Source organism: Juglans microcarpa x Juglans regia, chromosome 4D, assembly GCF_004785595.1.
Source record: "Juglans microcarpa x Juglans regia isolate MS1-56 chromosome 4D, Jm3101_v1.0, whole genome shotgun sequence".
NCBI lineage: Eukaryota > Viridiplantae > Streptophyta > Magnoliopsida > Fagales > Juglandaceae > Juglans > Juglans microcarpa x Juglans regia.
Window position 1 is genome coordinate 316,346 of NC_054600.1, and position 13,414 is coordinate 329,759.

General features: G+C 34.8%; 1 protein-coding gene across 2 annotated transcripts; it reads left to right on the top strand.

The window, feature by feature from the left end:
- The first annotated feature begins 6,750 nt into the window (after positions 1 to 6,750).
- Positions 6,751 to 13,221, top strand: LOC121259561 (protein PIN-LIKES 7). 2 transcript variants are annotated; one of them, XM_041161189.1, is made up of 11 exons: positions 6,751 to 7,171; positions 9,737 to 9,984; positions 10,163 to 10,242; positions 10,972 to 11,096; positions 11,185 to 11,306; positions 11,441 to 11,656; positions 11,753 to 11,878; positions 11,993 to 12,093; positions 12,335 to 12,387; positions 12,492 to 12,677; positions 12,815 to 13,221. In XM_041161189.1, the coding sequence occupies exons 2-11, from the start codon at positions 9,850 to 9,852 to the stop codon at positions 12,937 to 12,939; spliced, it is 1,269 nt and encodes a 422-aa protein (XP_041017123.1). In that variant the 5' UTR covers positions 6,751 to 7,171; positions 9,737 to 9,849; the 3' UTR covers positions 12,940 to 13,221. The 2 variants fall into 2 exon arrangements, with proteins under 2 accessions (XP_041017123.1, XP_041017124.1); XM_041161190.1 differs by lacking the exon at positions 6,751 to 7,171 and adding an exon at positions 9,372 to 9,510.
- The last annotated feature ends 193 nt before the right edge of the window (positions 13,222 to 13,414 follow it).

Genomic DNA, 13,414 nt, shown 5'->3' on the forward strand with positions numbered 1-13,414 from the left:
CGTGACCTCGGAGCCGTAAAGACTCAAGCGCCCAATTGAGCAAAAGAGGTGCTCCTTCGTGCACTTCCGTTTCACCTAGACAAAGCCCTTGATGCGGTTGTAGCCCACCTCTGTGAAGTCATTCTAAAGGGGTGACAACCATCGGAGTTTCGGATAGTTGTTCTCAACTCAAGCGGCTGCCTCTCTAGCCTAAACCACAACTCCATCTTCGTCAACCCTGCCGCACCACCTCCCACTACTAGCAACAACGACTTAACATCCAACCATCTTTCTGTTGGGTATGTCACGAGCCAATATCTACCAGGATTTATACGTTACCTTTGGAGAAAAACGAAGACAATGTTGCCTCAAAAGCAACAGAGGAAACAATAGTTCCCAACATTAGTGAGACAGAACAAGAGGGCAAGGATGAAGAAAAGGTGGAAGAACATTTCGTGTCAGCGTCAAGAACTTTCTCTGGCATGGCAGCTTTGTTTGGGACTCATGGTTCAGCTGCGCTTCCAATCAAGTTGCGCAAGTGCCATTAACACTTCCTTACTCTTTCTCTCAACTGGGAATGCTATCAGGAATCTTGCTTTAGGTATTCTATATTTTTGGTGCTTGATGTCCTACTACAGTGTTCATACCTTCCTTTCATAACTACCAGATTTGGTCTTTTCTTGGCCTTGGAATGACCACTTATACTGCTTGGTACTTGACCATAGCGAGCCAAGGTATGCATGGTTGTACGAATTTTGCACTCAACATGTTCGATAAAATGCGTAGACACATTTTTTGTGACGGGAGGGGAATGAAGAAGGGATCTATAAAAATTGGAGTTTTGTTTATCTTAAGGGAAATGTCCAAATTGAAGGAAGAATGTGTGAGTGAGAAATTAGTGAGAAGACAAATTCTAGAAATTTGGGTAGAGTACGGGGGTGACTCTGAGGATCAAACCTCACAAGTAATTGAAGCAATTTTAATAAACCCAGGGAACAACCCATTTGCATTAATTAAAGGCTCTATAAGGGGATCAGAGAAGCACAAGGGTACAATTAGTAACATAAAAAATAAGAAGCTTATGACACCTTTGGACTAGTTGGGATGGAATACCTGGGATGCGTTTTTATCAGCCCATCCATATGCAACACCATTAGCATTGCTAGTTGCAACTCTATTACTTATATACCTTGGGGTATCACGGCTTTGTTATGTTACCACTCTCGCTGTTGGATATATTTTTATCCTTTCCCTAGTTCTCTTCTATCTTGGCATTGTTGAGTTGAATCGGTACACTAAAGGTGAGCATTTGACTTTGGGGAGATTATATGGTATTGCTGCAATAGCAAAGACATTTCCATTTCAGCCAATTTTTTGCAGTAATAAGGCATTTGATGACCATGATAAAAGTTGTTTTCCTTCTTGTCGTTGAACCTGGAGTTTCTCCTCTGATGTGTGGAAGGTGAATAAATATCAGTTTCATAAGGAAGTTTGGGGAGTCCCCAGCTCAAAGAGTTAAATTCTTTTCAGCTTCTCCCTTAGCAAGCTCACTGGTTCATGAGGTTGATGGAATTGTTTACATGCTACAATTAAACATCTTCGTCTGCCTCCTAAGAGGAGTTTTACATAAGAGAGTGTTCTGCTGTCTGGGTGAACCTATTGATCCAAACTACAACCCACTCCGTGCTTTGATTAATGACCATGTGCACAAGCATACTTGCAAAGTTCTACTATCAGCCAATTTTCCACTTGATATTAAGACTATGGTTATCCTACCTGGCTCGGAAATGATTTCACTTGTACCTTCCTTTACAACAGTTGTGGCTGTATGTACTAAAGCATCCATGCTGGCAGGGATACCTATGGGTGAAAAGCATATACGTGTCTTTCACCCCAGTGGTTAGACAATTGATTTGCACCAATACTCTAAACCTTGTGGATAAGGTTTTTTGAGTGGGGGAGTTTGTTACGAGGCCCATGAGGAAAATGCAAATCAGTTGGGCGCCCAAGTACTTTACTATAGGATTGGCCCATTACCTTAAACCTTGGAGGCAAAACACATCGTGGAAGGAGATTGGATAAGTGACGTGCTGAGAGAATGGAACATTGTGTTTCATCTTTAAGTATTCTAGAAGCTAGTTGGTTATATGCAGAATATTATTTAGTTACCAGTTTGCCCTTTTGTAATTCAGTATTTTACAGTACACATGTCTTTTGTTAGTTAGTCTAGTTTGTTATTCATGAAGAGTATAATAGGAGGAAAAAGAGGTTGAAAGTGATATTGGGAAATTATTACTGAAACAGTTTGTATTTTCATTTGGGAGGAATTGGAGACCTCGAATACTCCAACGTAGGGGTGGCAATATGTGACACGACCCGTTAATCCAACACGAACACGACACGATAAAAGCGGGTTAGAGTTTACCCTTAACAGGTTTGGGTTAAAACGGGTTGACCCGTTAAGACACAATAGCTTAACGGGTTGATAACGGGACAACCCGTTATAACCCGTTATGACCCGTTAAGAAAGTTAAAGTTACAATTATACCCTTATACCAAAAAAATAAAATTGTTGGGATTTTAATTTCAATATTTTTATTGTTTGGATTGTAATTTTGGACTTGTAGTTAGTTTTATATTTTTTATAGATATTGTGATTTTAATATTTATATAAAATTATGCTAAACTTAACTAGATAAAATGGGTTAATTTTGGGTCTGTTTCAATCCATTTACATAAACGAGTCAAAACGGGTTGATACGACACGACACGACCCGTTATGTTAATGGGTCGTGTTAGGGTTTGAGATTTTGACACGATAAGCTTAACGGGTCGGGTTAGGGTTGACCTATATAGTATAATATACATATCTTGACACGACACGAACAGGACACGTTAATACGATTTGACACCCCTACTCCAACGCGTAGACATTTCATCTTCATCTTCTCTGTGACTCTTGTTCATTTTATCTATTAGCAGCCATCAGTCCATTCCGATACCATTACTTATTACATACAGTACAGATTTAACCAAGTTCATAAGATAACAACAATATTATATTAATGTCAATCACGAGTCCGGCCCTCATCATGATGCAGCCTTAAGATTACAAGTACTGGTAGCTAGCTAGACTCAAAAATACCTCTTTCAGATTATCAGGTCGATTATTCATGATGATCTATATATATATATATGTCAGGAGGCAACAATATATAGTAGGATATATATTACTGTAATTTGTAGCACGTACGATTAATATCTTTTCAAATGCATTCGAAAAAAAATATATATTTTCAAATGATTTCAGAAAGGATTTCATTTCAAAATTGATTAAGGTGTGGTTTTAGATAGTTAGTTGAGATGAAAGTTAAAAATTAAATAAAATATTATTAAAATATTATTTTTTAATATTATTATTATTTTAAGATTTAAAAAAAATAAATTATTTATTATATTTTATGTGAGAATTTAAAAAAATATATAATAATTAGATAAAATAAATTTAAATGAGTTTGAAGTGATTATTGAATCCAAACCGTAGGTTACGGGTGTGCATATATATCAACCAAAAAGAAATAAAGAAACAAAAAGATAAAGTTCACCCCGGCCCATCTATCTATTTAAAGAGCGAATTATGAGGCTGGGATAACTTTCATAACCCAAATTGATTGACGTTGTATGCCGCGCTAATGGCGCTCACAAGTTGGACCCACTTGTTTTAATTCTTGGGACAGTATTGTAAACCCTAATTTATTAATTATACGTAGTGTGCCTACAAAACCACATAATTTTGTGATGCTGCAGCCACATATATAAATAAATATATATATATATATATTACATATATGCAGATCGATGCATGGGTTCCTCGACCTGTTACATGAAGTTTTTCATTATTATATAGTAATTTAAGTTCCCAGAAGGCCATCCAGCCGGGTCCGTGTTAGTTAGCTGGCTAATAATGCATTTTCCAGCAGCAAAAGGTTAATACTTAAGATCACCATAGATTTTGATTCTAAATAGAAATAAAAATAGAAGGAAAAAAAGTGAAGTTGAGATTTGGCCTAGCGGCCTATGTCCAGTCCTGCACGAGAGAGACAGCTAGCTAATAATTATACCCTGATCATGATATCATCAGAGTCATCATGTAATGCAAGCCATATATATATAGCAGCCGAAACTGTTCGTGCGTGCAGTATGACATAAGCTCATACGTGTATATCTGATATACATCAAGCAGTGTGTCTTGCTAGAATAACGCTGTGTTATCATGGAGAAGAGTCCAAATTAGAAACAACTAGCTTGCATATCATTTATCATGTATATATTCATATTCGTGGAGAAGAGTTCAAATTAAAAACAGCTAGCTACCATATAATTATATCACGTGAGGTCGTTATTATTGTATAATTTTATTGAAAAACATTTACATCACATAATTTAGAAAATAAATTTTAAATTCTAAATTTTACGAATCAAATTATGTATCATGGTTTGTAGTGTTTTCAAATAGCACTACTCTTATAGGGTAGTGATGATAAATTAAAGATACCACATGACCGTACATAATTTTTTTTATATAGAAAATAGATTTCATTCATTCATGAAAATAAAGTTACAGTTGTGGCTTGATACATATAAGAAAAATCTCAAATTACAAGCTAACTACTTACGATTGAGGCTCTCCTAGTACACAAATTTTTTTGTAACTGATATGGTCTTAATTTCTATATATAAACCCTCTACAGATAAATCGTTTGAAAGACTACACTCTCTTAAAGTAGAGATTTCACACCTCACCTTCAGAAAAAAAGATCAAGATTTTCACTCTATAGATAAAATGTTTAAAAGATTATTTCTTTTTTATTTTTATCTAAACAAAAAGAAATAATGAAAAACATAAAAATAAATATAAAAATGATGGATTACCATTATAAATCTGAATTTTCAGCATGCACGTACATAATTGGTAAGTGAAACCAAATTATTGATTCCATCTTGCATTATTATTCAAATGTTGAGGTACAGATCGATCTCTATCTTGCAGATCGACACGTTTACATGCATCCTTTCCGCCCTGCATGTAGACCACTGTCTCATGTACACGCAAGTGGCAATAATTGTAATGTCACATTTGATGCATATATATTAATTATTTTGACATGTAGCCGCCATTTGGAGCTGGCGTGGATCGGTTTATTAAATATCCGACCTAGCTAGCTATACATACACGACTCACTAATTTTATTTTCATCCGACTCTTCCATTCAAATAAACAAATTTGGATTCCTCGATTTTGAGTTACTGCATATTACCGCGTACGCACGCAAGCTCGCCGCCAGTACGCCGGCCATCATGTTAATAATTTAGTTCTACTAGCCGCTAGCTGCAGGTGCATGCATGCAGTGGTATATAAAATGGACAATTATGTTTGTAATTTCCAGATGCATTAATTGTTTTTTATGTGATTCTTTCTTTCAATTATAAGATCCACAAAGTTTACTTTTGATCCACTAAAAATACTTGCAGTGCTAACTTGCACTCCAACAAAAGTTGATCCGTAGATTTTGGTTAATTTACGTAGAATAATATTATATATAATTGTGAAATACGCAAGTGCTCATATATAATCGTTTTGAAAAAGAATAAAATTTATTATTAAAAAATTAAATTTTTTAATATAAATCTCGTATTTATTTATTTTTAAATAATTATGTGACACTTGACACTCACGACTACAACTATTATTTTTTATTTATATATCATCATGCATAAATTAGATCTAATTTAATTAGGAATGGAATTAGTTCATTGCAGTACTTAATTGATGGTCTGACGTTATGTGAGGGCATGGCAATATATATATAGCATGTGATGGAATGAATGAGTGGATGCTTAGCATTCAGCTAAAACATGAAAGAAAGGATAAGAGTGCATGTGACGTCGCCGTCTAGCTTAGCTACGCAGTACTACTTGTGATCAAAATTGAATGGCTTTAATTTGAGCCCATGCAGCTAGTCATGTATGCGAATTAATGCTCATGAATATCAAGGTGTACGTACGTTATACATCGTTCAATGATCGATATATATAACATCTATAAAAACATAAATAAATGTACGCGAATTAATTTTACTCTCTCATTTTAATTGCTACTTTTTTATTATTATTATTATTATTATAGTTAATTAAGCAAGTGATTACTAATAAATTTGTATATTTTTTATTTTTTTAAATATTTAAAGATGTTTAAAAAAATACAATTATGCGCACTAGTGATAATTTTGAAGAGGCAAGAGATGGAGCTAAATAGCTAGCATATATAAAAATGAGTAATATTACTCATCATTCAAACTTTCATCATGTTTTCATAATCCTATGACGTGTCATTAGATGATTAAAGATTATTTATTATATTTTACTTATAAACTTATTATGTAATATAATGCTACATCATGGATGATGAGAGGATGATGAAAATTAGAATAATGAAAAAATTATTTCTATAAAGACATGCTAGTTATTTCTTCATGCACCAAATAATTCGGAAGAAAATCGAATTACGTAATTATAATATATATATATATATATATATATATATATGCGCATGCGAAACTCGATTATTATCCATTCATAACCACATGCAAACTTCTGGTGTAAAACGCTTTGCCAGATAGGGTTATCTGAGCTAGTTTCAAGCTGTCTGCTTTAGTTGTGAGCCCCCAACACATATATATCCACAGATAATATCATAGTAAAAATATTTTAAGTAAACTGGATTAATATTATACTTAATTAATTAGTACTTATCCCTTTAGCAAGTCATGAAGATGATCAAGAGCAAGCTAGCATTTCCGGCCAGAACCGATCGCAATCGAGTCCGATCATTATGTCTTGTACTTACTGGATGCGTAAAAGTCGAGATCAAATTAAGCTGATCAGGTACGGCATGCATGCAGGTTGAAGCAAGAAATCTGATTAGGCTTTACAAAAGCAAGCAGCAGCAGCAGCAGTACTATAAATATTATTATTGTGATGCATGGATATATTCTGATTCAGTACTTTTGAAATTGAGTCTCCAACGTCTGATCATCTGTTGCTCCGAGTTGATCTCCTCGATCGATCGATCACCGATACTGATACTACTTTCTCAACCCAAACCAGATCCAGATCAATTGATTGCGCGCAGGTTAGTGTTCATCATCATCATCATCATCATCATCATCTCTCCTAACTTGTATCTCCTTCGATCCCTATATATTATTCTTCCTTTTTACTCCTTCCCGTTATGCTTCAAAAACCATTTCGTATTCCCTTTTACTCCTTCTCCAGTCTTCCTGAGGCTTGCTGCAGGAACGTATGATCTACGACCGAAATATCTTCGGCTGTTTCTCGTCGCTTCTGATTTGTGTGTTTGTGGCAACTAGTCATGACGTAACTATCATTTCTAGACTTTCATCTCCAGACTCTAATCATACTTAATACATCATAAATCATAATTAATTCTATTCCATTCCCGATGGTTAATTAGTCAAATGCGTATAATATATAAAATATATATTAATATATATATATAATATATAAAATATTTATTAATATATATATATATATATATATTCTATTGCTGCCGTCAAATTCAATTTATATAATAACTTTTGACATTTATAATCTGCTCTCAACTGCAGAACGAATATTATAAACGTATATCTTTCTATTTTATTATAATAAGTGATTATCTAATTGTTTATAATAATTTTTGTTATTTTTTTGTTAATTTTTCTTATTTTTTCGTTAAGTACTGTTTTACCAAAAAAATTTTAAAATCCTTTATCATTTGACGTGTAACTCCCTTATAGAATTTAATGAATGATCATATTTTACCAAAAAATCCTTAAGATTCTTGATCATTTAACTTGTAGCTCTCTTGTAGAATTTAATGAAATATCATGTTTTATCAAAAAGTCTTTAATATTAAATTAAAAATATTTTATTATTATATAGAAAGTAAATAGATAATTCAATATAGATGCAGACCAATACTCATACTTTGCTGAAATTTAAATTTTTTTAATCTTTATTTTTTATCTTTTTTTAATCTTATATTTTTTTTCCTAAACAAATAAGCTACTGACTTTTTTATGTTTTTTTAATTTAAATTATTATGTCAGATGTATTCCGGGACTAATGCACCCAGACCGTTCTTGTGTGTGTGTGTCTATATATATATATATATATATATTGATTGGCTTGAATCTGGATCACTTTATAATATATATTGTATATATTCGAATTCTTAGGATTTAGAAAGACAATATGAAAATTAGATACATAAAATAAAATAAACTTATTAACATTTATGATCAATATAGAAATTGTGTGATTGTAAATATATTTATCTTTCTCTATTTTAAATATAGAAAGACCAGTCCACGATTGTTAATTATTCTCGTATGTAAATTAAGAAGCAACTAAAAAAGAAAAGAAAAAGAAAAAAGTAGGGAGCTAGCTAGGGGCCTTGTTATTTAGAGCAAATTAAAGGCCAATGACGAAGCTGAAAGCTTTTAATATATATGTCCTTTTCCTTTACTACAGTAGTACTCTCCTAGGAGGTTTGATCTGAAACTGTTAATCATTGATAACTGACAAAAATGCCAAATGCTGAATTGGCAGATTCATTAATAAATGGTTAGCATAGACTGATCATCTGCTCATTCATGATTCCAGACTTAATTAATATAATAATAACATCAAGTACTGATGTTTGCATAATTTAATTGAGATAATATATATAGGATTAATGTACGTCTGTCCAATTCTTATTAATACGTATGGGCCAGGCACGTGATGACATGACTCATGAGAGCATATAAAAATATCTGTATATATATAGCACTTGTATGTATACATGATATATGCATGACTTCTGGCCATGCTAAAGCACTTGTTCCCCCACCTTTATGCTTTTCAAAGTTGTGCTTGCTGAATGCAATTATGTATGAAGTCATTATAGCTTATGGACCCTGACTGTCTTCTTGCTTTCTTCCAGCATTTTGTCACATCTACTTTGGTGTTAATTTTCTTCGTCAAAAATAATAATAATAATAAAATAAGTACTTATAATTCCCACCTTATACCTAAAACCACCCTTTTCTTCCTTGAGTACTTGTAATTTCGTTTACTACTACTAATTTGGAGAAGTATTTGTTGTATTTATTGTACGTCTCTAGAATCCAATGTGTACATGACTTGGATTCTGCATCATTAATCCACATTAATATATATATATATATGTATGTATGTATGTATGTATGTATGATTAGTCAAATTAGCTAGGATTATTAAAAAAAAAAAAAAATTCATTAATATCAGAGCGATCGATGGCTTTGATCAGTCCAAAGTGCTCGACCTATTGACTATATATATAGAGCCATATATTATGGCAGCCAAGCAAAGCAAAGCAAATGAGCAATGGCATTGTATAGAGACCGTACTGCTCCCAAGTGCTGACAAGTGCTGTGTTCCTTCATGGATCTTTCCTCGCCTCTTAGTTATGGACCGTTGTTCATTCCCATGTATAATCCATATTACCAAACAGCCACTTTAGCTTTGGCGGGTTTCCTTTTGTCTGTTGCAACTTCTTTTTTATTTTTTTATTGAATTCTGATTACCAGAGTACTTGTTATTTTCTCCTGTCTTTCGCAGGATTTTCCTTCTTTTCTATTTAGAGCTGTAATAGTACTTTGTCTAATTGTAGAGTTCCAAGTTGCTGAGATATATTATTAGAGCACAAGTGAAGCCAGAGCCACCACCTGCAAAAGGAACAAAAACGCTTCTTGTTTCCTAACACAGGAAATTAAACCAGAGATCATGGGTTTCTGGTCACTCTTTGAGGTGGCGTCCATGCCAATCTTGCAAGTCCTCTTGATCTCTATATTGGGAGCGTTCTTAGCAACTGACTACTTAAATCTTCTCCCTGCGGACGCTCGGAAATCCTTGAACAAGGTAATGCATGCATCCACACACTTAATAGTTATATATGATTAGACCACTACAGAATATCTAAGCTAGCTTCTTGTACGTTTGGCATTGCGAGGGAAAAAAAAAAAGTTAATGCTCTTCTATTCCTCTTTTCAATCTTAAATCTTTTAGAATCTATGAGGATTTTTCGTTGCTTATGCAGATCGTCTTCATGGTGTTCACTCCTTCACTCGTATTTGCGAGTCTGTCCAAGACTGTTACGCTTCAAGACATCATTTCATGGTAGGTTCCTCTTGTGCTAGCTAGTCTCTCTGTATTTCTCTTTTTTCCCCTGTTAAATTCGGCATCCTTTCGACATTCTACTTATCTTTCTACCTGTTTGTAACAAAATGAAATGCCTTGGGAAGCAGTAATTAATCTGGAAAGAGTTTTTTAAGTTTGATATTCATTTCTTTATTTCGGAAAATAAAAACGAAGGACGGAGAAAAATCCAAGCATGCGTAGTCACAGTTTTTTCGCTGAACATGTTTATTTTTTTCCTTTTCGATGAATTTATGAAGTGATGATAACAAATTCAAAAGGTTCTCGTCAATGATATATAAATATAGTAGAGTTGGGACGGTAAAAGAAAGTTGCTGATCAGAAGTGAGATCAAAAGACAACAAAAGAGAAAAGAATGCCTGAAGTTGATCTACTATTCAAGTTCCAAACCTATATAGATGACAAATGAAATTTTCTCAGAGCTCTGGCAATTCTTTAGTTTTCACCAAAACACGAAGCTAGGTTCAAGGATTGAGACTTGTGCCTGGCTATAACCTCAGATTAAGATGACATTTTGAGTCGATTTGAGGGTTGAGCCTCTGCCCCCTGAAGAAAACTGCATTAGTCATTAATTTGAGCCCACTCAGAATCAAGTTTTTTCTGTTTTATTGGTTTATTGCATTTAGTTGGACTATTAGATTTCTTGAGGTCTTCGCGCCTTAATCGTTTCTTGTGCTATTATCCCTTCAGGTGGTTTATGCCAGTAAACATCGCTCTTACCTTTTTATTTGGAGGAATTCTTGGATGGCTGGTTGTGAAAATATTGAGGCCTAAACCTCATCTGGAAGGCCTGATCATTGCTACATGTTCATCAGGTATTTTGTCAGTGCCTACACCTTTCTGCTTCTTCTGAGGATCCATGTAAAAACTCGGACAAATCCTTATAATTAGCTTCTTAATCAGGAAACCTGGGAAATCTCCTTCTTATCATTGTCCCCGCAATCTGCAATGAGGATGGGACACCATTTGGAGAACGTAATATCTGTATCTCTGTTGGACTCTCATACGCATCTTTCTCCATGGCGGTAATGTGACCTTACTATTCCTAACTTACGATCATCATTGTCTGAGCTCACTGTTCTTCCGCACGTCCTTTCCTCGAAGGTGCTCCTTTTTTCCGTATCTAAGACCTCATTCCTGTTCGTATTGGCTATTGCAGATTGGTGGTTTCTTCATCTGGACTTATACTTACCAGCTGATACGAACCTCATCCATGAAATTCAAAGCACTTGAAGCAACTGAGGAGGTCTCAAAAGCACCTAACAATGATTTCGATAGTGATGGGCAAACTCGCCTTCTCAAGGAAGAAGATCCAGAACAAGTTGCTTTAACTGTGTCTTCAATCAAATCTGTTGATGACACAGAGAACGAAGTTGTAAGCCCTCCCCAAGCCCCCTTCCTATATATTGTCTCATGTGACATGTCCAGACACATGCTAACCCCCCTAAATCATCGGTTGGACTATGTCCAGACACAGATTGTAGCCCAAGAATCGGCCAGCAGATTGGAGAAGAGAGATGTGTCATTCTGGAATAAACTAACTGGAGTTCTTCAGCAGATTCAGGAGGAGCTATTAGCACCGCCAACACTGGCTGCCGTTAGTTTTCTCAACATTTCACCGTCATCTACCTACTTGACAAGGTTTAAGAAGGTACCAACGTCTCATCTATACAAAAGATTAGTAACTTCAGATTTTTCTGCCCATAATCAGATCTTAGGACTCATATTTGGAGCAATTTCATGGCTGAGAAATTTAATGGTTGGTGACGATGCCCCCCTGCGGGTGATCCAAGACTCCATCCAATTACTCGGGTATGAAACACTGATTTTTCCTTTTGGCAAATGAAAATATCAAAAACTAGGTCTAAGTATTTCCAATGATTGAATTGAATAACTGAATGTTATGTACTCATGTTTTGAGTTTTCATTTATCACAACTAGCATAGCCTGCCAACAATTTATTTATTTCGTCAGATAATTTCAATTTACGTTATATATATATATATATATATATATATATTGTATATAACCAACTAACAGAAGGCCTATGTAGGGACGGGACTATTCCCTGTATCACTCTTATACTAGGAGGCAACCTCACTCAAGGTGAGTGGAAATCTGATACATCCTGTTGTACATTTAAAACAGCATCAGTAGGGAACAAAATCTTACTCTTTGTTACTTACTGTATCTCGAGTTGTGTTGTGTAGGCTTACGCTCGTCAAAAGTCAAATTATCAATCATCATCGGAGTGATTTTTGTCCGATATGTTCTACTACCAGTAATCGGCATTTGGGTTGTTAAAGCAGCTGCCAATCTTGGCTTTCTCCCGTCAGACCCTTTATACCACTTTGTGTTACTGGTTCAGTTCACCCTGCCTCCTGCCATGAATATTGGTTAGTAATCCACACAGTACGCAATCTCAGCCGTTATGCTGTATTTATCAATGTCTTCATCCATATGTTCGTAGATGATATAGCTGTTTTTTAACATAAAATAAAATGCTTTGTAATTTAACTAAATGATTTTGCAGGCACTATGACCCAGTTATTTGATGTGGGTCAGGAAGAGTGCTCAGTTCTGTTTCTATGGACATACGTGGTTGCAGCCGTTGCTCTCACAGTTTGGTCGACAGTCTACATGTGGATCTTGTCTTGAGAAAGCCTGATTCAACTATAAAGTCAAGTACCGCTTGAAACAAGAAAAAATAATGGGAAAGCTCAATATGGGGTTGAAAAGCCATTATAAATGGTCCATTATATACGTACATTTCTACATTGTGTGATTTTCTCCCTTCTAAATTCAATTATTGATTTTGTAAGGTGTTTGTGAAAACTTTTGAGGTAGATTTAGGTGCACCCTAAAAAGTTGCGTGCTTTCATGTTCTCGTGTTATTGGCCACTGGCTAAACAGACTCTGTGTGTGAATTATTTTCTGTTACACAGTTTAATTCGATAGACCTTATCTCTGCAGCAGTCTCCCTCCATGGAAATACATATACTCACAGAGCTTGCTTGAGAATAGATGCCCTCTATAGAAATCCGCACCTTTTTGCTCGGTCGTTTGATGAGACCTCTGATGTAGAATATACTATATACATTGTCTTCGTTCGGTTTCATAATTGCTACAGATC

Excerpts from the sequence above, each read along its gene's own strand:
- LOC121259561 (XM_041161189.1), top strand. The coding sequence starts at position 9,850 with ATGGGTTTCTGGTCACTCTTTGAGGTGGCGTCCATGCCAATCTTGCAA. Across the intron at positions 11,307-11,440 it reads ACGCATCTTTCTCCATGGCG|ATTGGTGGTTTCTTCATCTG; the intron begins GTAATGTGACCT and ends TGGCTATTGCAG. Across the intron at positions 11,657-11,752 it reads ATGACACAGAGAACGAAGTT|ACACAGATTGTAGCCCAAGA; the intron begins GTAAGCCCTCCC and ends GACTATGTCCAG.